Below are 22,480 nucleotides of genomic sequence, written 5' to 3' on the forward strand. Positions count from 1 at the left end.
TGATCACATAACCATGCTCTATTTCCTTTTCTAGTTTTTAGGATTTGTTTGAAGGTGGCTGTATTTGATTATTACTGCCAGTATTTCTATCCTGCTGCTCCATTTATAACAACCAAAGTGGCTTGCAGCAAATAAAATAGAATTGACATAAGATCAAATGAAGCAATAAAAACACCAGTGCAGCTGTACTAAAACATGCACGGGCATTGCTGTTTAATACAGGGATTAAAAGCAGCCGGTTAATGCAATTGCTTGAACACAACAAATCACACATTAAAACCCAGCTGAAAATGGCTGCTTACCCAGTTGTGGGGTGGGCGGTGATGGCGGTGCACCAGGCCCCCTCCCTTCGCAGGAAAAAGGCCTCTCCGTTTTGTGGCCGGCCTCTGGGGATTTCCCATGGCTGGATGCAACAGAGGGCGGGAAATCCCGCTAAGCCTATCCACCAACCAGGAGGCAGCTATTTAGGCTGGTCCCGCTGGTGGTGGGGCCACAGTTGGTTGAAGAGCACCCCTCCTGCCCTCCCATTATGCTGTGCTTTGTGTTTCTAAACCTTTCAATCATGGCAATAGAATGCCTGCTGTGTTTAATTGTATGCTATCCTTTTCCTTCCTTGCACCACCCAATTGATCTTGCTATGGTTCATTCTGGTTGCTGTATCTGGAGCCGGAATGACTGCTCCCCACATAAACTGGGGGGTGTTTATTGTGTGATCGCACGCAGCCCCCCCGGGGACTACTAAACCCCCTGGAAGGTAGTTGGCTTCCCCGCCCCTCTGAGATGGATACCTGGAGGTTCCCGCCTAGCCTCGTCAAACAGCCAATCCTGGCTGGGGGGGGGGGGCGTTGCCAAGGGATTTGGCCAGGTAGAGTTAGGATCGCCCACACTCACAATAGAGGGTGTAACTTACCTGTTGATCCTCTGTTGGCTCCTTTAGTCTATCTTCCCTCAATGGGGGAAGCGTGAAGTGGTGACCCATGCGTCCCGTCCCCCCCGCGGCGGCGATCCAAGGGTTCCCCTTTAAAGTGGTTATTTTGAGGGGAGGCACTGACCATATGCCAATGGGTTGTCAGTGCTCTCCCCTACAATGCAGCAAAATGCGGGGGGGGGGGGGCTCTCTGCTTGAACAGACATTCTCCAGTCAGCCCAATCCCCACACACTTGGGATAACCCTGATGTTCCCCGGATCCCCAGCTGTGGACTGGGAGGGATAAACGCCCAATGCCTAAGCCAAGGTCTTCCTACATCTGAGAATTTAATAAAGTTGTGGCCAGTTTTAATCCCATAACACGTTGCTGGAGCCAGAAAGGAATTTGCCTGCAAACAGTTTAGCCCCGTTTGGAGGTTTTGCCTTCCTCATAACAAACTGCCACACCTTTTGAATGGTGGAATCCTTAGCTGAATGTTGGGGTGGAGAGAAGTGGTGAAACGCCCCTACCCCCAAAGGTGTGATTACAGGGTACCCCGCTAGAGAAGTCCAGTGGGAAGACTCTGTCCAGAAGCCAGGTGTGGGCAGATGCGTCATAGAGCTTCCCTGTTAATGGGTCTGCAATTAAAAAGTTAGCAACAGTCATTAAAAATTGTAGAAGCAGGGAGTTGCCAAAAAGAAGGCATGTTTCTTATGCCCTTTCTTCATATTGACAGAGCAAAAAGCAGGTCTTCTGGCGCTGATCTCAAGGCTAAGTAATTGCTATGGCAGCAGGTGGCTTCTTGGCTTCTGAGGTAACCTAGTCCTAATCTGTTTTAAAGGTCAGTACCATGCCTTTGGGATGCGGCTGGTGCTGTGGGTTAAACCACTGAGCCTAGGACTTGCTAATCCGAAGATTGGCAGTTCAAATCCCCGTGACATGGTTAGTGCAAGTAGATAAATAATGCAAGTAGATAAATAGGTACCGCTCTGGCGGGAAGGTAAACGGTGTTTCCGTGCGCTGCTCTGGTTCGCCAGAAGTGGCTTAGTCATGCTGGCCACATGACCTGGAAGCTGTACGCCGGCTCCCTCGGCCAATAAAGCGAGATGAGCGCTGCAATCCCAGACTTGGTCACGACTGGACCTAATGGTCAGGGGCCCCTTTACCTTTACCTTTACCAGGTCAGGGGTCCCTTTACCTTTACCTTTACCAGGCCTTTAAATTGAGTCTGGGAAGAAATAGGTAGCCAGTAGAGGTGGAACAAGATCCATGTTCATATGGACACATTTTCTGAGCATCAAAAATATTCTCCACATAACATGCACAGTAAAATAAGACACAAAATTGAAAACAACCATAATGAAGAACTCAGTAAACCCATCAATCATTCAAACCAACCCTGTAGTAGATAAAATCCAGCAATAAAATCCAACATAGGTAGACACAAATTAAAAGCCCGGCAACCAATCCAACAAAATTGAGCCCAGCTACAGAAGTGAAAAAAGTAAGGCCAAATTGCCATTATCCTTCAGAGACTAAGTAAAATCAATAATGTTAAAAGACATGAAGAGGTGTTAAAAGACTTGGGAAAACAAAAAAACTTTCTGTGTGGTGCTGAAAAATAGGTGCACTTTGCACCAATTAAAGTTTCTAGCCTGTTTTCAAAAGCAGCCCCACAGCACTGAGGTAAATCACCCTGGAGGTAGACATCTTCAGCACCATCTTCTCCAGAGAAGGCCCAGCAGGTGAAACAGCTGAAGGCTAGTGAAAAGGATCCCTACCACTTGGGTATCCAAGGAAGGTACCCACAAGCCTCCTCCTCTAGGCAGCATTCCCTCTTGCCCCAACCCTGAGGAACTGTGCTTCCATCTTAGCTAGATTCTGCCTCCTGCCCCTGCAATCCACTCCTGAAGGAACACCAGACACTCCCACTGCCTTCCTAGGATCAGATGGTGGAAACAAGAAGTAAAGCTCTTTGTTGTCAGCATTTCAACCCAACCCCTGAATGACATTTCCCAGCAGTTTCACGTAGATGCTCAAAGGCATGAAATGGAAATGCCTTTTAGCATCCAGCTGCCTGCTGGGACTGATCTTCCAGGAATGTGAGGAAGTAGTGAAGAATAGTGCCCTATAATGCCATCTCAGTCCGTATAGTTAAAGCCATGGTTTTCCCAGTAGTGATGTATGGAAGTGAGAGCTGGACCATAAAGAAGGCTGATCGCCGAAGAATTGATGCTTTTGAATTATGGTGCTGGAGGAGACTCTTGAGAGTCCCATGGACTGCAAGAAGGTCAAACGCATCCATTCTTAAGGAAATTAGCCCTGAGTGCTCACTGGAAGGACAGATTGTGAAGCTGAGGCTCCAATACTTTGGCCACCTCATGAGAAGAGAAGACTCCCTGGAAAAGACCCTGATGTTGGGAAAGATGGAGGGCACAAGGAGAAGGGGGCGACAGAGGACGAGATGGTTGGACAGTGTTCTCAAAGCTACCAACATGAGTTTGACCAAACTGTGGGAGGCAGTGGAAGACAGGAGTGCCTGGCGTGCTCTGGTCTATGGGGTCACGAAGGATCGGACATGACTAAACGACTAAACAACAACAACAACAACAATGCCATCTCGTAAGGCAACAGAAAGATGAACTGCGAGGTCACACTCTCCTTCTCTAAATCCTGGCATAGGTCATCCACCAGGGAAATCAGGGAAGTTTCAGAGGCAAGACTGCCTGGAGATCTTAAATGACTTGCCCTGCTAGAATCTACTAGGTCCAGTGTTTCTGATGCTGGTGGTGTGAGGTTGCTGGAAGAGAGGAAAAAGGAGGATACTCCCCATTGCCTCTCATCTCTGCTCCGACCATTTATTCTCCATTTCAGGAGCAGAGAAGGGAGGAGTCAGAGCGTGTGTTGGCACAGAAGGTGCTATGGATGCCTTAGGGGGTATTGGGGAGGCATGCGGTTTGGAAGTTGTGGGGCTTAGAATCATAGAATTGTAGAGTTGGAAGGGACCCTGCAGGTCACCTCATCCAACCCCCTGCAATGCTTCTACTCAGCTTGGTCTTGGGTTTTCCACACTCTGTGAGCCAGGCACCAACAAATGCTTGTACCATCACTGCTTTCACATGTTTCTAAAGGTGGCTTATATAAGCTCTGAACTGTGGTGCATATGCTGAATCGTTACTGTTTTGCTTCATAAGGGGTTGGTTTGTTTTTTTTGCAACATGAAAATGGAGAAATGGTTCAACTTTGGTTTACTGTGGCACGCTTAAGCCAAAATACAAGAAAACCCCACTTAAAAGGCCTAGTTCCGCTCCCATAGTAAACTCTAAATGAGTTGGACGTAGGAGTTGTATTCTACCATTTCTTTTCACAAGAGAATGAGAGCCTGAAGCTATCAGCTGCGAGCCATCAGGTGCTACTGTCAAAATAAGAATGACCTCGAAATGAGTTCATGTGTTCCCCTCTAAACAAGTAAAACCCCACAAGATAAATATAGCACTCTGGACACTTTTCTTGAAGTGGTGGGGCAGTCTCGGTTAGAGTAGGTGCAGCCTAAAGTAGCCTCTTATGTACTGCAAAAAGAGGAAAAAAAGAACACACACATACAAATTTCATATGCTAATTTATATGTCTGGATGGAAATTTAGAAATAATTGCTATGATTTAAATAAAGATACAGTACATCTCACTATGGTGACGACAACTGTGGCTGGATGACCTGAGTGCCTTCTTACTCTGCTGTCCAGGTGCTAACTAGATGGGGAAGGTGAAGGCCTCTGCTCTCGCTACATGATGGACAGCTCTTTGGATAGAGAACACCTTTAAACAGAGAACTCTGTAAAGTAGAATACATGGACACTCTAGTGCTGGTTGTTTTATAAAAGGCTGTTTACTGACAGCTTTTACCCTTAAATTTTTTTTTCTGCTTTACTTTGTTTAAAATTAAACCTTTTTGACAACAGAAATCCTGCAAAGTGTTTTATTTCCCTTTTTGTTTTGGGCAACCGCTGTGCTTGATCTGAATACTGCAGAGTTTATGCAGCTTACATTATCAGATGGAGGTGACTTTATTTCCTGCATTTATTCTTCCGGACTGAACAGCATTATGCAATTATGCCTGCTTTTAAAACTGCGTATTTTACACGGGGTGATTCTGTAACCAGGCCATGATGCATTATGGCAGTGATAATGTATACAGATAAGCCAAAGGAAACATGTTGCTGCTGTGCTAGGACTGAAACAGGATATTGCACTGGAAATGGAATGCTTAGTGCTTGCAAATTAGGCACTCCTTTTTCCTTTTCCTTTTCGTTGATGGGGGGCAAAAGAGAAAGCCTTGACAGCCAAGTCTCATATCTAAATAGAAAAGAGAAAGTGCAAGGTCTAATGCTGTCTTGCATGGTGCTGCTCTGTTGAAATGGCTCAGTTTGCGCATCATGGTTAGCCATGTTTTTCCTGAGATGTGCATGAGCTGGAAGGAGCTGCCATGAACCACCCACCTCAGATGGAACTATGTACTGGGCTATGCTTTCAGCCGGCAAATACCTTGTAGTAGAAAATTCCTTTGTTTAGCTATACTGTGTGTGAAGAAGCACTTTCTTTTGTTCCGAATCTTCCAGCATGCAGCTTCGTTGAATGGTCCCAGGGCTTTTTTTCCAGCCAGAACTCACCGGAACTCCATTTTGGCACCTCTCAGGTAGGCTCCATTGCCATTATAAGAGAACATGGGAGGTGTTCATGGAAGAAGAAGAAGAGTTTGGATTTGATATCCCGCTTTATCACTACCCTAAGGAGTCTTAAAGCTGCGAACAATCTTCTTTCCCTTGCTCCCCCACAACAAACACTCTGTGAGGTGAGTGGGGCTGAGAGACTTCAGAGAAGTGTGACTAGCCCAAGCTCACCCAGCAGAGACTGTGAGCCAGAAAGCCTATATAGCAGCAAAAAGGTCAATGGCAGGTAAATAGGAACTGAGTTTAATACACTTATTTAAAATAACCAGTCTTTTGCTATTGGTCTCTTATTAGTTATTAGTACAGTGGTACCTCGGGTTACAGACACTTCAGGTTACAGACTCCGCTAACCCAGAAATAGTACCTCGGGTTAAGAACTTTGCTTCAGGATGAGAACAGAAATCGTGCAGTGGCAGCGCAGCGGCAGCAGGAGGCCCCATTAGCTAAAGTGGTACTTCAGGTTAAGAACAGTTTCAGGTTAAGAACGGACCTCCAGAACGAATTAAGTACGTAACCAGAGGTACCACTGTACCAGCCAGTGACATCACAGAAGAATTTTTATCTTGGTTTCGGAATTCAGGCTTTGCCGTCTATGCAAAGGGGAAGAGTGTGTTAAAGTAAGGATCTTCCACTTTCTTTACAGTCTCACACAACACGGTTTTGATCTTCCCCCACAATGTTCTATTTCATAAATTAATTACCTCTAGGATGACAAGACTTACCTCCTGGGTCTCGAAGCTGCTTTATTTACTTCCATACCCAGTGAATTTCCCCGCCCTTCCTCACCCAGGATTTAGATTTCCCTTTTGCTTCTGCCCATGTGCAAATTCGCCTCTTCAGCCCAGGAAGTGGCTCATGGTGACCTAGACCTGCCCACTCCCCTCCCCAGCTCATCAGCAAGCAGAACTATTTCCACATTGGCTTTGGAGTCTGCCTGCTGCATTTGTAGCTGCCCCTGTCTGAGTAATTAATGATAGCACTGTTGTTTATGGGCTTGAGTTGCTAACACTCTTGGCTGGAAATGCATTTCTACCTTTGGGGCCTGCTAGTTTTCTGTTTCCAGTCCCACTTCACTGGTCCAGGTCAATATTTTCTGTGTAAATAGATTTATCCAATAATGGCTGGTAGGAGAGTGTGTCATTCATCAGTCCCGTAGCAAACACACTAGACCAACTTCCACTAGAGCCCAGGAGGCTCCACTAGTGCAGATTTGAAGAAAATGTTCCTTTTTTCTATAGGTACAATCCTGTGGTGTGCTTGATATTGAATGGAAGACTTTGAGGCAATAACCACCCCAGTCCTTGAAAGAAAAGAGTCCCATAAACTTCAATGGAGCATTTGTACACACAAGCAAGGCCTAGAATCGGGGCCTAAGCATGAGTTGCTTGAACTGGTCCTACCCCATCCCCTGCGAGAAATATTCCCTTGGTTTTATGTGGAATTCTAGGGCACTAGGTATATTAGAGGTGTATCCAGGTGGCAAATTCTCCAACAACAATGGCACTAAACAAAGCAACAGGGGAGCTAATGAGGTATGCAGCACTCATTATGATCTATTAATCCAACTGGTCTATTGTCATCACAAAAATGATACCCAAGAAGTACCGTATTTCCCAAATAATGTTATATGGCGCTACAATTGCTTGCCACCCCCCCTCTGCACCTCAATCAGCAATGATATTTCTTTCTGCTGACTGATAAATCTAGTGTCACCCCCCTAGATCTTACAATGGTTCCTGTTAGAGTCAAACTGGAAATAGTACATAGATGACAGTTCTGAATAATATACCCCTATGTTGAACGTTTCCTATGCTGACATTAATTAAAATAAAAAAACAGGCTTTTAATAATAATAATAATAATAATAATAATAATAATAATAATAATAATAATTCCCAAATGACCACATGCAAGTTTAACACAATAGCAGCATGTTGGAAAATTGTCTTGCGTCAAGCATTCTGAAGGAGATAACTTGCGAGTGCACCTTGCAAATCTTAACTCCTTCACAAACCATTAGTTGGTGTCTTCCTCCAACCCGTTTATGTTAATGTGCTAAAGTGTGTGGCAGAGGCAGGCTCTCTGTTGTGCAATGATTCTATGACATCCTAGAAGCAAGTAAAACAGACCTGTGCAAATTGTGATCCATCAGGCTAAGGGGCTAAGCCTTGCGCCAGCTTTGCTCCTGCCTGCCTCAGACTGCACGGAACAGAAAATTCCTGAGCACCAGGCCAAGCAGAACATCAGATTGAGCACAGGACAAGATGCCCAGGCCAGCTTTAAAACAATGTTTGAGATAGTGATGGCTATGGCAATGCTTTTTACAAACTGCCTGCTCCAAATAATTTTGGAAGGATTCTCTAGCAGCCTTGCCGCTCCTGGTGAGCATCCTTTACAGATCAGAGCACTGAAAGACATAAGCATATTTTGTCTGTAATGTATCTGTTGCTTATATTTTCTGTTAACAAGCCCAAAGGTATACATACGTACTTGGAGAGTGTGGGAGGTTGACGCAGGAATTGCTTCGTCTTTTTAAATTATGGTTCTGTTCGCCTTCCTAATTGCTTCTTCACTAGGAAATCGCTTTTTCAAAAAACATTTCCCTAAGAGCTAAAGATAATCAACTTTTGTTTGTTTCTGTAAATATTTTTGTGTCCTTAAGGAAATAATAATTTCTATTGTTGCAAGAATGTGGTGGTGGCCACTCCTCTAGGAAGAATGGGAGCAGATGGCTGTGAATACATTCCTTGAAAAAAAGGCAACTTGGCAACAAAAATGAAGCCAATTCCAGCCCCTCCTCCCTCTTTTGACATCTCTGAAGATGTGATTTTGCTTCCCTTCAGGTGGGTAAGGGGAGGGCTGGGGGAAAGCAAATCTCTCTGGTGTATTAATCTGAGGAGCTGTCAAGAGTTCACAGCCTGGAAAGTACGCACCGTGTATTCCATCACTGAAATTAAGTGTTCTGAAAGGTGGAGCTGGAGTCCTGGGTCTCTGGCATGGGGAAATATATACACTGCATTCCATCACTTAAAATGTTAACCTTGTCCCTCACTGGTGACTGGGAACAGGAACACTTGCTCCATGCTTGCTAGTTAAATGGCAATCTGTCAGTGCAACAGGGACGGCAGGGAGGCTGTGTTGTGTTATGTCAGTCTCTGTGATTTGGCTTTAATGTTCCATAGTTTTCACTTGTTTGCGCTTGCAAGGCTGGGCGAGGGAGTAGTAATATATATATATTACTTAAAGATTTCCCATTGCCCCAACAACTTTGTCCCTCCTGCTGTGGACCACAGCTAATTACAGGGGGAAATAGTGTGCTTCAAAAAACTTGTCTAGCCTAAACTATAAAGATGGTCCAGCAAGTGTGGCGCTAGTTGGAGGAGCTAAAAGAGTTTCTTTATTCTTTTTATTCAATAAGGTTGCATATCACTCTACTAAGGTTTAAGTTCCTATTGATTTCAGTAGTGAGGGTGTGTGAAAGATGTTTTCCTGTGTATGCTCTCAGAAAGGTTTACATCTGCAAAATGGAGACAATGCAATGCTATTTCGCCATAAAGAATTAGGGTTTGCAGGAAACGTTATGCTGACAAATAAATAGCACAGAACATCTGAAATGTTCCATATGCTCTATGACAGGGGTCAGCAAACTAAGGCCCACGGGGGTCATTTAACTGCCCCCCGAGCCACCCCCGGACCGAGCTGCCTACTCGGCAAGTCCCTGCATGCTGCGCTAAACCAGCGGGGCACGGGGACTCGCTTCTTTTGCGCCGGAAATTGTGTCTGCGCAGATGCTGGAAATCGCAGGTGCACGCATTCATGCGCACACGCAATACAGCCCATGGAGGAATCTCTGCTGGAGTGAACCGGCCCAGGCGAGGTAAACCTTGCCGACCCCTGCTCTATGACATCTACACCATCAGTCCTTGCATCTATACTGACAGTAGGGTCTTTACTATTTTTAAGTTTTTTAAATGGAGGGTCCCTCCTAGGTTGGGCTGGTGTTCATTTCCTTAGGCATGTCTGAGCTGATATTTTTAGCCAGTGTTCCCCAGGTCATATCGTGAAGCCACATGAAACAATTAGTTCAGTCAGCAATATTCCAGGAATGGCACCTATTTTCTTATTTTTCACACCTGTTAATCTACTAATGAGATGCTCTCCAAATATTGGGAATGCAAATGGCCCAGAGACATACCAGGCTTTGGCTACTGAGCAATTTTCTGCCTTGCACCTGTTCCTTTGGACAGTGTTACTGAGGTTGATGACAGATACGTACCTCGCCCTTCTTGAGTTCAGCTGTCTCCGTCTTGTATAGGCAGGACCCTCTTCCACACTTCTTCCACAAGTGTAGTTCTGTGGGTTCACAGCTGCTTTTTGCCCTCTCTTCATGCTTCCTTCAGCTGTGCATGCATGAAGTCTCAGAGTTGCACAAAAATCTCCACTCCATGCCCATTCCCGGAAGCATCTCACAGAGACAGTGGACTCAACGTAGTTTCACCTGACCCTATAGGGTTTTTAATCAACCAGTTGTATCGTGACTCCTCCCATCTTATTTATATCAATTCTCTGGGGAAACAGGGAATAGGGCTTCTTGATTTAGACACAATCTGGGTGGTGATGACTTTCAGTCCTGTTGTATGTGGCAACAATTGCTGCTTGGACAGAGCCCCACCAAGCAACTACTTTCATTTCATTTACGTTAGCTTGGAAGTTTGCTATCACTTGGTGGGTTTTATAAACATGCAGGTTGGTGGGAGGGGGCTGAGCTGATGAGTGCGGATGTTTTGCTGCATTTGATGGCAATTTCCCCATGTGCTGCTATAGGGGTTCACCCCACCATCCCAATCCAATTCTGGTGTGTGGGGGCAGAAATAACCAACATGAATCATAAGTTGAATCCAACTCTCAGTAATATTTAGGATAAACAAAAGCACCCCTTTATTCAGTATTTTACTGAACACTAGACAGAAATAGGATTACATGTTACTTAGTAACTAGCAATTGTTAGGTGATGTTCTCAAACTTTTCCAAATCACCCACACAATGGAATTTTGAAGATGATTTGCAGACGTTATGCTTCTCAGTTGTGGCTTCTCCTAGTTTAGCTTCTCCCTACTTAGCCCATTTTTCCTCTCTGCTGAACAGAAAGTGACAGCCCTTGAGATGTTTGAAGATGGCTATCATATCTACTCTCAGCCTCCTCTTACCCAGGCTGAACCGACCCAGCTCCCCCAACCGTTCCTCATAAGGCTTGGTTTCCAGATCCTTGATTACCTTGGTTGCCCTCCTCTGCACACCTTCCAGCTTGTCAATATCCTTCTTAAACTGAGGTGCCCAGAACTGGACACAGGACTCCGGGTGTGGTTTGACTGAGGCAGAATAGAACAGGCCTATGACTTTTGACAGTCTACTATACTAAATTCCGTATTTTTATGTTGTGAACCACCCTGTGATCTTTAGGTAATGGGGAGTATACAAATGTAAATAAAAATTATAATACAGTGGTAACTCGAGTTACAGACACTTCAGGTTACAGACTCCGCTAACCCAGAAATATTACCTCAAATTAAGAACTTTGCTTCAGGATGAGAACAGAAATCGCGTGGCGGGGGCGCAGCAGCAGCAGGAGGCCCCATTAGCTAAAGTGGGGCTTCAGGTTAAGAACAGTTTCAGGTTAAGAATGGACCTCCAGAACGAATTAAGTTCTTAACCCGAGGTACCACTGTAATACTTCTGTAGATGCAGCCTAGAATAGCATTAGCTTTTTTGCAGTTGCATCACAGTGTTGACTCCTGTTAAGTTTGTGGTCTTCTAAGACCTTCTAGATCACTTTCATACGTGTTACTAGCAAGCCACGTGCCCCCCCATCTTATATTTGTGCATCTGGTTCTTCCTGCCTACATGTAGAACCAGGCATTTGGCCTATTGAAATTCATTTTGTTAGCTTGGGCCCAGTTTTCCAATCTGCTCAGGTCATCTTGAATCCCTATTCTGTCTCCTTGCTACATCTCAGAAGAATGGTATTGTATATACATATTTGTGTTGTGTGTTTATCACTTCACTTGAGTGTCACAAGAGCACCAAAGCAATCTTTATACAATTTTATCCATACAGTCAAATAACTCAAATGTTTTATCAAATTGTCTGTACACCTTGTTTTATCAAATGTTTTGTCAAAATGTCTGTACACATCAGTAACATTTGCTTCAAGTCAAATGAAAGTTGCAGCAAACTGCATGCTGAAATTAATTTTAGGAATTCTCCCTGTTAAACTGGAATTTGAAGAGAGTGGCATGTAGGGCAGAGCAGAGTCCTGCAGTGATGAAGGAGTGGGGAATATGTCCAATATTGCATCCACCAGGGCAAAGACGTCACTGCTCCTTACTCTTGTTAGGAGCATTTATGCATTTCTGTTTCAGTAAATTCTGATGTGAATGGATACAGCTTTGCACCTCCTAGACTAATGTGTGTTTTGGAATATATTAATCCTCCTGATTTCTCACTTCTTTGAATTTGATAATACAGTTCCTGTTTCAAAAAACATATTTAAGTGTGGGTGAAATGCACTTAGAAATTCATACATTGGGATAAAATGCATAATTAAACAGCATATTTCATGATAAAATATGCAGAACAACAACAAAAAACCCCCCTACAGATTAGTGTGCAAATGGGATGCAATAGGTTCACAACATTAGCTTAGGGATGGATGATAAATACATGGACTGATCTTTCCACTTAATGTAGGTGAAGGTTGAAATCTGGAGCAGAGTCCTGTCAGCAGATTTGAAAGAATGGGAAGTATTATAGCAGAAGACATTGAACTTAAGCACCAACACTTTGAACTGGGCTTAGACACTTACAGGCAACCATAATAGCTGAACTCAAATTGGTGTTGTGCAAGTTGCCCCTTGGCCCGGTATGGACATGAGCCTTGTACATGTTGCTCTTTCTGGTTTGTTTTCAATGGCATTCCCACACAGAGGGCAGAATGTTTCTAGAGTATGGACAAGGGTTGCAAAGTATATTTCAGAGCTTTTTTTACCAGATTTGTATTCTGCTTTTCGACTAGTGTCCCCAAATCAGTTCACAACAGCCACAAAATCAACCAAATTCTCTAAAATCAAACCATAAAATAAATTAGGCCATTTGTGTTTGTCTTTTAAGATCCTGATTTTGAAAACAAAACCACCACAACAAAAAATTAACACCCCCCCCCACCTATGGATATTATCTAGTTCCTCTGAATATGAGGGAGGAGAGGAGCTGAAGGAGCTGATTTATGAACTGAGGCATGGGGTGGCATCTCAGTCTCCACCTCCTTCTTTCTGCTTCCTGGTTTTTTCAGGGATGATAGTTGGCCTTTCCTGGATGCTCTGACGAGATGCCAGTTTGGCTGATCCTTGAGCTGATTTGCTGTACCTGCAGCTCGTACTTCTGTCTTCTGCAAAAGAAGACAATAGAATCATAGAACTGTGGAGTTGGACGGGACCACGGACATCATCTTGGGCAACCCTCTGCAACACAGGAATCTTTTGCCCTGTGATTTCCTTCTAGAAAAAAGGTGCCAGCAATGTGTACCCCTGAGTGCCCCCAGAAAAAAGCACTGCTTTCGCCCAACGTGGGGCACGAACCCGCAACCTTGAGATTAAGAATCTTACGCTCATATTTCTTCCCTTGCTCTTGACTTTATGACTGCATCACCTGGAGGACAGGACACGCCAAAGATAGATCCCACGATCTACCTAGCTGAACATGTCCCCCCCCCCCCAGAAAAGTTTGTATTGCTAACCGTTTTTTGCTTTCTGTTTCATTTTTAGAGCACCCTCCCTCTTGAATTTTGTGGATTCTGGTCAAAGAACATCAGCTGGCTTACTGGGCACCAACCACAAGATGGCGATAATGTCACAGTAGAAAGAGGCCAGACTTTGTTCTTGGATACCAGCACAAGGGTCCTTAACTTGCTTCATGTCAAAGGTCTGAGCGAATTTCGTCCTCTCCTATCCCGCCCCCCCCCCCCACACCGGGAAGGAAATTGCATCTATTCATTTGCTTTATTCTGTTGCTTTATTAACACTTAAACCTCTTATTTTTATGTTTGTGGAATTGTTCAGCGCTGCTTGAGGGGCAAGATACTTTTCCGCTTTGTTTCACTATACACCTGCACATGAAAGAGTAACAACAGCAATGGTCTCACTAATAAGCTGCTGCTGCTGCAGATGAATGTGGAGAATTCATGTTGCCCTTTGCAGCTTCCACCGCTGAGGCCTGCGTGTCAGAATGCCAGTAGCTTGAAAGCTAAAATAAATAAACTTAAGGAAGTTCATGTGAAGAAAGTTTCCTCTCTTCTCCATGCCACCCCTGAAAAGCTTCTCTAGAGGGCAAGGGGGCCTTTCGGACCAACGTGGCCCTGGGCAAAGTAAGGGAATGAAAGGGAAAGGAAGCCTTCTTCCAGGAATTTCCTTAAGTTACACTTATTTTAAGATCCAAGGCAATGTGTTTATAGAATCGTTCAATGCTACTATTACGGTGGCTTAGCACCATCTACATGCATGATGTTCTAATCTAAAATAGGCAAAGGTAAAGGGACCCCTGACTATTAGGTCCAGTCGTGGATGACTCTGGGGTTGCGTGTTCATCTTGCTCTATAGGGCAATGGAGCCAGCTTTGGTCCGCAGACAGCTTCCGGGTCATGTGGCCAGCATGACTAAGTCGCTTCTGGTGAACCAGAGCAGTGCATGGAAATGCCGTTTACCTTGTTTAACTTCCTGCCAAGCGGTACCTATTTATCTGCTTGCACTTTGATGTGCTTTCGAACTGCTTGGTGGGCAAGAGCAGGGGCTGACTGAGCAACGGGTGCTCACCCCGTTGTGGGGATTTGAACCGCCGACCTTCTGATCGGCAAGCCCTAGGATCTGTGGTGTAGACCACAGCGCCACCTGCATCCCAGTCTAAAATAGGAGCAGGTAAGCAACAGGGGAATGGAAGCATGGGGAAGAATGTGTGGTTGTTTCAATTGCAATGGACTTTGGCATAGTGATAGTTGAGAACAGGGACTAGCAGTGGGCGAGGAAGAAGCAGATCCAGTGGGAAAAGGAGAAGGTGGGAGAGGGAAAGTGAGTTGGTGCCATCGTGGGAGAAATGCTTAAAGAATAACTGGGAGTCCAAGCAGTCAGAGTGAGCACAGGCTCTTTGGGGGCCTTTAGCACTTGCTGGGGTCCTCCTCCTCCTCTATTAAATTTGTATACTGCTCTTTGTCCAACAATCACAGCATAAAAATACAAAACGAGAACACAAAATACACAGCAAAACAGAAACAAACCAAGAAGCCCACTCCACTCTGTGCTTGCAATGTGGCTATGCCTTGAGGTGGGAGAAGCCACAGAGGAGCAAAGGTGTTGCACCTGAGCGCATACACAAGCTCTTACTGTCTGTGCTCCTGGCTGTAATGATGTTCCCTAAGTCTGAGCGGAAGGAGCTGGTTTTATATGAACTGAAGCATTTCTCATTGGACCTGGTTGGGCTTCTCAGAGAACAACTCCAGTTCACACACGTGTGCTGTGTAAAAAGGCAACGGTGGTGTGTGCGTGTTCTAAAACATATCTGGAAAGTGAGGAAACTCTGTGTTGCTCTGCATTGCTGCATGCCAGCATAATTAAAAGGTTGGAGCAAGACCAGGGAGAGCCCAATTCAAATAGTCACTCGGTCACGAAACTTACTGGGTGACCTTAGGCTAGCTGTTCTCTCCAGCCTAACCTGCCTTGCAGGGATGATAAGATAAAATGGGGGAGGGGAGAACCATGCACAAGTTGGAGGAAGGGGGGGTAGGCATTCCATCAATTTAATGTCCTGTAGAAGCTGGCCGGAGCAGTACCTATTTATTTACTTGCACTTTGACGTGCTTTCGAACTGCTAGGTTGGCAGGAGCTGGGACTGAGCAACGAGAGCTCACCCAATTGTGGGGATTCGAACCGCCGGCCTTCCGACCAGCAAGCCTTAGGCTCAGTGGTTTACACCACGGCACCACATAATATATACACATGCAAACTTGTGCATGTGGTCGCATACATGCGCACACGTCACACACTGTTTCAGAGGTTCTCGCTGCGTCTCATTTATGGTGTTGTAACTTTTGTTAGAAAAACAGAAGTTGGTGTTTTTCACCCGAAGGAGGAGCCCTGTTAAGGCAGAGTGTTGTGAAGAAATTCAGCTAACTTCCTTCAGTTCTGTTGAAAGATAGTTCTATCAACAGAGTGTGGGAAAAGACACAGAAAAAAAGAAGGTTTAGATAGGGGACAGGGCTTTGAAGGTAGCATTTTAATTCTTCAGTTTTATACCTATTTATTTCCAGTTTTTCCACGGAGCAATTCTCATCATCTTCATCTGAAGATGTTAACAGCTAATGAGGCTTAATTCCACAAAAAAGTTTTATCTGCTGGCATCTGGAGATCAAAGTGATGTGGAAGGCAGGCTGCTGTTGTTTTGTTTTCTTCCAGTATTTGCTGGCAATCCTTTTAAAGTGAAGTTTCAAATTCTATATCTAAGTCAGAGGCAGGTTTGTCCTGATCCACTCCCCACCACAATCCCATTATTATTATTATTATTATTATTATTATTATTATTATTATTATTATTATTATTTTAAAAAAATCTGCTCAATATAAAGGTGCATGGGTATGAACTGACGTGTGTTCCATGGGAAGCCAGTAGCTCGACTTAAAAAAATAAATGCTTTCACTGACTAGACATCTTCATTATTTTTATACTGCATTGCCTGAATGTAGTTCCCATTTATTTAATCCATTTTTTAGTTTTGCTCAAACCTTTTCAGTTATAATTTTGGATTCAGTTTTTAGTTAGTATTCAGTTTTTAATCCCGAAAAAAATGCTATAATTTAAATACTGTCAGAATGATTCTAGCAATGACCATGTTTTAATTTTTTTCAAGAGATGTAATTTTTTTTTTTAAAAAAACCCCAAATAAATTCCACCAACTAATGGGCAGTCTACTTCAGTATATATGTTTGTGTGTGTGTGGTTTTTATTATTAAAGAAGGAAACTTCTTTACCTTCTGTTTATATGTTGTATCTAGGATTGTCGTAGTTTGGAAAAGCTATGCACAAAGGAGAAATACCTGTTTGTCATTCAGATAGAACTCAGTTGGTATAGGAAGAAAATCCCATCAAATATCAGTTGATTGATTTTCTGTACCTTAGATCTTTGTAAATTCTGATTTGTGACTCAGTATAGGATGCACACATCTATTTCTAGACCTGCCAAGGATGAGGCCACAGCTTGCGCATGAGATTCCTACAGCTCTTATTAGCCAACAAAGTTGATTATATGCATCTTTGGCAGCTGCTAAGATTCATCCCAGGCTTCTTTGGTGCCTCAGTGAAAGTTAATCCTAGCTCTATTAACAAAAGAAATTGCATTCCACTTCTGCAAAGCTTTAGCAAAATGGTTGATCAGTACATTTCCTCTACTTATACACTGTAAGAAGTGGCACAGGTGGAGTTTAATAAGAGCCTTAGTGTGATTGCTTGATTTCTCATGGCTTTGTTACATAACCCAATGACTGGCAGTGGAATGGGTAAACTGTGTGGTTGAGACAACATGACAGATCTGTCTGCACGTGCAAATTGTCACTTGATGCTGCAGTCATCAGATAATGAACATGCATGTGTGAGCCAACTCTTGTTTGTTCTCCGAATATTAAAGCCCTTAAATTTTCTAGGAACCCTCCAAAACAATTACAGCTTTGTTGTGCTAGATGTTCTATGCAGATTCTTAGATACCACCTTTGCCAGGCTAGCCACTCCACACATGGGAAGTGTGGATTGATGGTTGCCTTAATTCACCTCATTTCTTAACATCCCTGCATTTCATTCCTCCAGAACTTGAAATGTAGTGCCTTCATTAGCCAATCGGTTTATTGTATTGGCTTTTCAAATATGGACACTGATTAATCACTTCTTCCCATAGCAGCTGCTGCAGAGAAAGTTGCAGAGCAGGTTCTGTGTATAATAAGCAGCCAGGTTGTTTTAGCTTTAACGTTTCAGTTGAAATTAGAAATAGTCCTGGACCTCTACAGATCAGATGTCACCATAATGCGCTGTGGTCTAAACCACCGAGCCTCTTGGGCTTGCCAATTGGAAGGTCAGCGGTTTGAATCTGTGCAACAGGGTGAGTTCCCGTTGCTCTGTCCCAGCTCCTGCCAACCTAACAGTTCGAAAGCATACCAGCGCAAGTAGATAAATAGGTACCACTGTGGCGGGAAGGTAAACGGTGTTTCCATGTACTCTGGCTTCTGTCACGGTGTTCCGTTGCACCAGAAGTGGTTTAGTCATGCTGGCCACATGACCTGGAAAGCTGTCTGCAGACAAACACCGGCTCCCCTAGCCTGAAAGCAGAGATGAATACAACTGGACTTAACTGTCCAGGGTTTTTTTTACCTTACTTTACCTTTTTACCTGTTTTCCAATACTGGAGGGTCTCTTGAATTCAAATAGTGATGTTGCCTGAGTAAACAATAGGGGAGGCAAGGAAGTGATTGCTTGCTATGACCCATTGCAGGACTGCTGTTTCTTATCTCTCTGAAGGCAATACAAATAAATTATCTATGTAATATATAGGGAGCCCACCCCCTAATATATAGAACACCCACTGTCATTCGTGTTGTTCCAGAGCAAGCACAAATGCCTGCATGTTATGGTCATAACCTTTCTTCCTCTCTGGCATTTGTTTTCTTTGGCACACAGAGCCACATTTGACTAACCACACCGAACGTGATGCTGTTTCATTTCTGTTCATGTGGCGCAGTTTTCCTCCAGAAGAGATGCCTTATTCGAGCTGCTGATTAAATCACCCTTGCTTGGCACTGGTACCGTCAGGAAGGAGTCCAAGCAGCTTGCAAGGGAGCCCATGCCATCTGAACAGATGGGCACACATGCAGATGGCCAAGAAACATGGACATCAGTTTGGGGAGTTGATTTCTGACTGAGAGTGTTCAAGCATCTGCCTGTGTATAACTCGGAGTGGGAGGAAGGCTTTGATCCAGAAAAGTGCTTTCATACACTGCTTGGCTTTAAGCACACATTGAGTTCTATGAATTCTAATGGGAGCACTTGCATATTAAAAATCCAGCACCTGTTTAAATGCCTTGCTTAACTGGGACTGGAATTGGTATCCCTAGTGTGCTGCGGATCTGCAGTTGGCGAAAAAATATGTTTAACGCAAGCTGGATAAATGTAATGCAAAAATTACTAATAGTGCATGTAAGAAATCCACAAAGTTAGACTGACCAGTATAGCTAATGACAAAAGTATGGTACTGATGTCATCATCTTCCTGTCCTGAATTTCTCATCTGCATTATTATTATTTTTACTTTCCTTGAAATTCCTATCGCCGGCCACAAATACCCACCCAGGAATCTCACCAATCTTTCTGAAATCATCCTCTCTTTTCGTTATGCACAAGAGCAAATCTCCAAAGGTTTAAGTCTTGCTAATTGTTAGATAGACTTTTCTGGTTTTTCTTTACCTTTACCTCTGTGGGAGTCTTCCCTAGGTAACATTAACTTTGTTATATTTTGAGTACAGCAAAAGGACACGGTTGCTAGCTCTTGCTGAGGCTTTGTGTAGTCTCTCGTGTCCAATGGAAATGTGCAGTGATGCCAGTTCAGGAGAAAGTCGCAAGTGATATGTAGCAGCAGAAATAAAAACAAAAAAACCCCAGGAAAGGAGGAATGGCTGAGTGGCCCCTTGTGCGATACCTACAAGGCTGGCATGTTCCCTGGCCGATTTCCATTTCCATTTCACAGACTTTTGCAGCATAGCCTCCTCTTGGGAGCAACCAAGTTCTTTCTTTTTTAAAGGGGGAATGCCTGGGAGTAGAGACTAAAGTTTATTTGAGATGACTGGTAATTTTGATGGTTTCTCAAAGCATCAATCAGCCTCAAGATGTTTCTCTTTACCTTCTTCGTATGAGGGGAAGAGTGCGTTGGGAAATGTCTCTCTTGTAACTATATAGAAGTGATTATTTTTGGTATAATTGTATTTATTTTGCTTGGTAGGTAGGCCGTCATTGCTCTAGTTCATTGATATTTTTACAGAATTACCCTAAGGTCATATGTAAGATATTCCTTGCTTTCTTGGAGAGCCAGAACAAACAGTAGAGAAGCTGGAGCCAAACACTTGCTTGAGTAATATTCATTCTTTTCTGCTCTTAGAAGAGGGGTCAAGTGCTATGAAAGCAAGAATGAGCAGCAGCTTAAAAACAATGGAAAAACCAACCCTGCAAGGCAGTAGCTGCATATTTATTTTGTACTAACAGAGTTCAGGAAGGGATGGGTTCAGAGAACTAGCTGTTAAGACACAGTTGGACCTAAATGCTTGTAAACTTTGAAAGTGTTGTAATTAAGTCAGGCAAGAGGTTTGAATTTGACCCCCCCCCCGGTCATTTCTTTTCCTTTTTCCTTATGCTTATACATTTGGCACTCTGGCTCTTAATAAGTGGCTGGATTTCCAAAAAGACAAAATTTACGGCAGTGAGAGAAAGCAGCGCTCCCTTCTTTTAAAGTGGAATAGAACTTTGAGCATCACCTGAAAAGTAGATTTAGCCTTGCATTTATCACATACATTGACAATGGTTGTATGAGCTCTTTATTTCCCCCCATATAGCTTCAAACACTTTCAATTTTCTTTTCTTAAAAAACTGTGTTTTAGTCATAGTGGTATGAACAGTTCATCATAGGGTTTTTCACATGTTTTCTCCCTTAGCCTCCCTCCCACCTGCCCAGGATTCACATTGGCTCACACAGTTCAAGCAACGTTACTCCAGGTACACAAGAGTTTTACTGCAACCTACTGAAGGAAAAGGGACGTGGGTGGCGCTGTGGGTTAAACCACAGAGATTGGGCTTGCCGATCAGAAGGTTGGCGGTTCGAATCCCCACGACAGGGTGAGCTCCCGTTGTTTGGTCCCTGCTCCTGCCAACCTAGCAATTCGAAAGCACATCAAGTACAAGTAGATAAATAGGTACCATTCCGGCGGGAAGGTAAATGGTGTTTCCGTGTGCTGCTCTGGTTCATCTGAAGTGTCTTAGTCATGCTGCCACATGACCGGGAAGCTATATGCCAGCTCCCTCAGCCAGTAAAGCGAGATGAGCTCTGCAACCCCAGAGTCATCTGCGACTGAACCTAATGGTCAGGGGTCCCTTTACTTTTACCTTCACTGAAGGAAAGGGATTGCTGGTTGCCTCTTTAAAGATTAGTAGCAGCATATCACTGGATATCATTTTTAGTTGGGCCAAAAGGTCACTCATATATTCCAGTAGTCTAATTGGTTTGCTTTCTGTTCTAATTTTACATAGGCTACAATATTCTCCTCAGAATGCAAATAAAGGATTGACCTGTGCCGCCCATGTCCATATCTGCTTGCAATTATTCATGTTCATATTGGACACACACACTTAAGTCTAACCTGAAATAGCAGTGTGGCTGTTTTTCAGTGCAGTAAAATGATGACTTGGCTCTGTATAACCTGTAGTATATGATAAGGAGTTGACCGGCCTCAAATGGTGAAACATGGGAGTTAAAAGTGAGATCAAAAATGCTGCTTTTGTTCTTTGACAATAGGTACTCACATATTCAGTATGAAGATTTATGCACGTCACAAAACTCGTTCAGGCTACTGGATCTGGCAAACTGTATTAACTGACAAAGTAATAGCAGAATCCTATACATGTCTACTCAGAAGTAACCCAACTGAGTTCAATAGTACTTACCCTGAAGTATCAAAACAACACAATTGTTTAGAAATATGGTTTTCTCCTTATTTCATATGTAAATCAGGGCTCTAAAAATCTTTGGTTCCATTTTTTCAAAGCTCCAGAAGAGACTTGCTCTCTTGAAAAGTGCTAACTTTCTCTTTGTGGAAGATTTTCTCTTCGTGGAAAATATCTTTTATATCAGGGATGGGGAACTTTGGCTCTTCAGATGTAGGGAACCGCAGTTCCACGACTCTTACCATTGTTCATGCTTCCAGGGACTGATGGGAATGGGAGTCCAATGACATATCCATTTCTGTTTTGTATACTACCCAATGTAAATTGTATACCTTTTAACTGCCCTGTTTTAAGCGGGACATCCTGGAATCACAGTAGCCAATCCCAGTTTTTGTTTGATTTCCGGATGTCCCATGTTTTGGTCCGGTGTTCTAGGGTGAGTCTTTGTGCCTGAGCGCTGGACCAAAAGATTCTGGCGCTCGTGAGCAGGGTCACGCCAGAGTGTTGAAGGTTCAGAACTCCAACATGACCCTCTAATGAGCCCAGAGTGCTGGTGCTGTGCTCTCATGCCATGCACTCACCCCACTTTTTTCGGGGTGAGAGGATGCTGCAGGACACATGAGTGGTCCAGGGGCGATGAATGTCCTTATTTCAGGTAAGAAAAAGTTTGAAAGCAAAGTATGTTAGAGTTTTCCTTTGTATTGAAATTTTTGTTTATTATGTTCCGGATTTTGTTATAAACAAATAAATAAATAAAGCAAGCAAGCAAGCATAGTAGAGAGTGGGACAAGGAATAAAATGTAGTTGTTTTTATTAAATATAAACTGCAAGACATAACCAATACAAGTAAAAATTCACTTTTAAAGACCAGATTATCACAGTCTTGTAGGTGAGGGGGATTGTGGACAGAATTGGTGCAGATAGCTTCTTTTTTTACCAACATGTCTTTGAAAACCCTCCCATAATGACCTGGTGAGAGCTGCTTCATTCTTTTTCATTTTGAAGATACAATGGTACTTTGGTTTTTGAATGTAATCTGTTCCGGAAGACTGTTCGA

The 22,480-nt window shown here is 43.6% G+C and overlaps 1 protein-coding gene across 2 annotated transcripts in view; it reads left to right on the plus strand.

The window, feature by feature from the left end:
• Positions 1 to 22,480, plus strand: part of PKHD1 (PKHD1 ciliary IPT domain containing fibrocystin/polyductin) — a 242,667-nt gene that overhangs the window by 71,661 nt on the left and 148,526 nt on the right. For both annotated transcript variants that reach the window (XM_081905883.1, XM_081905884.1), the window contains one exon: positions 13,456 to 13,612. In XM_081905883.1, the coding sequence (XP_081762009.1) occupies positions 13,456 to 13,612 (157 nt within the window). The remainder of the gene's footprint in view (positions 1 to 13,455; positions 13,613 to 22,480) is intronic.

This window comes from Podarcis melisellensis (assembly GCF_964234715.1).
Source record: "Podarcis melisellensis genome assembly, chromosome: 3".
Lineage (NCBI taxonomy): Eukaryota > Metazoa > Chordata > Lepidosauria > Squamata > Lacertidae > Podarcis > Podarcis melisellensis.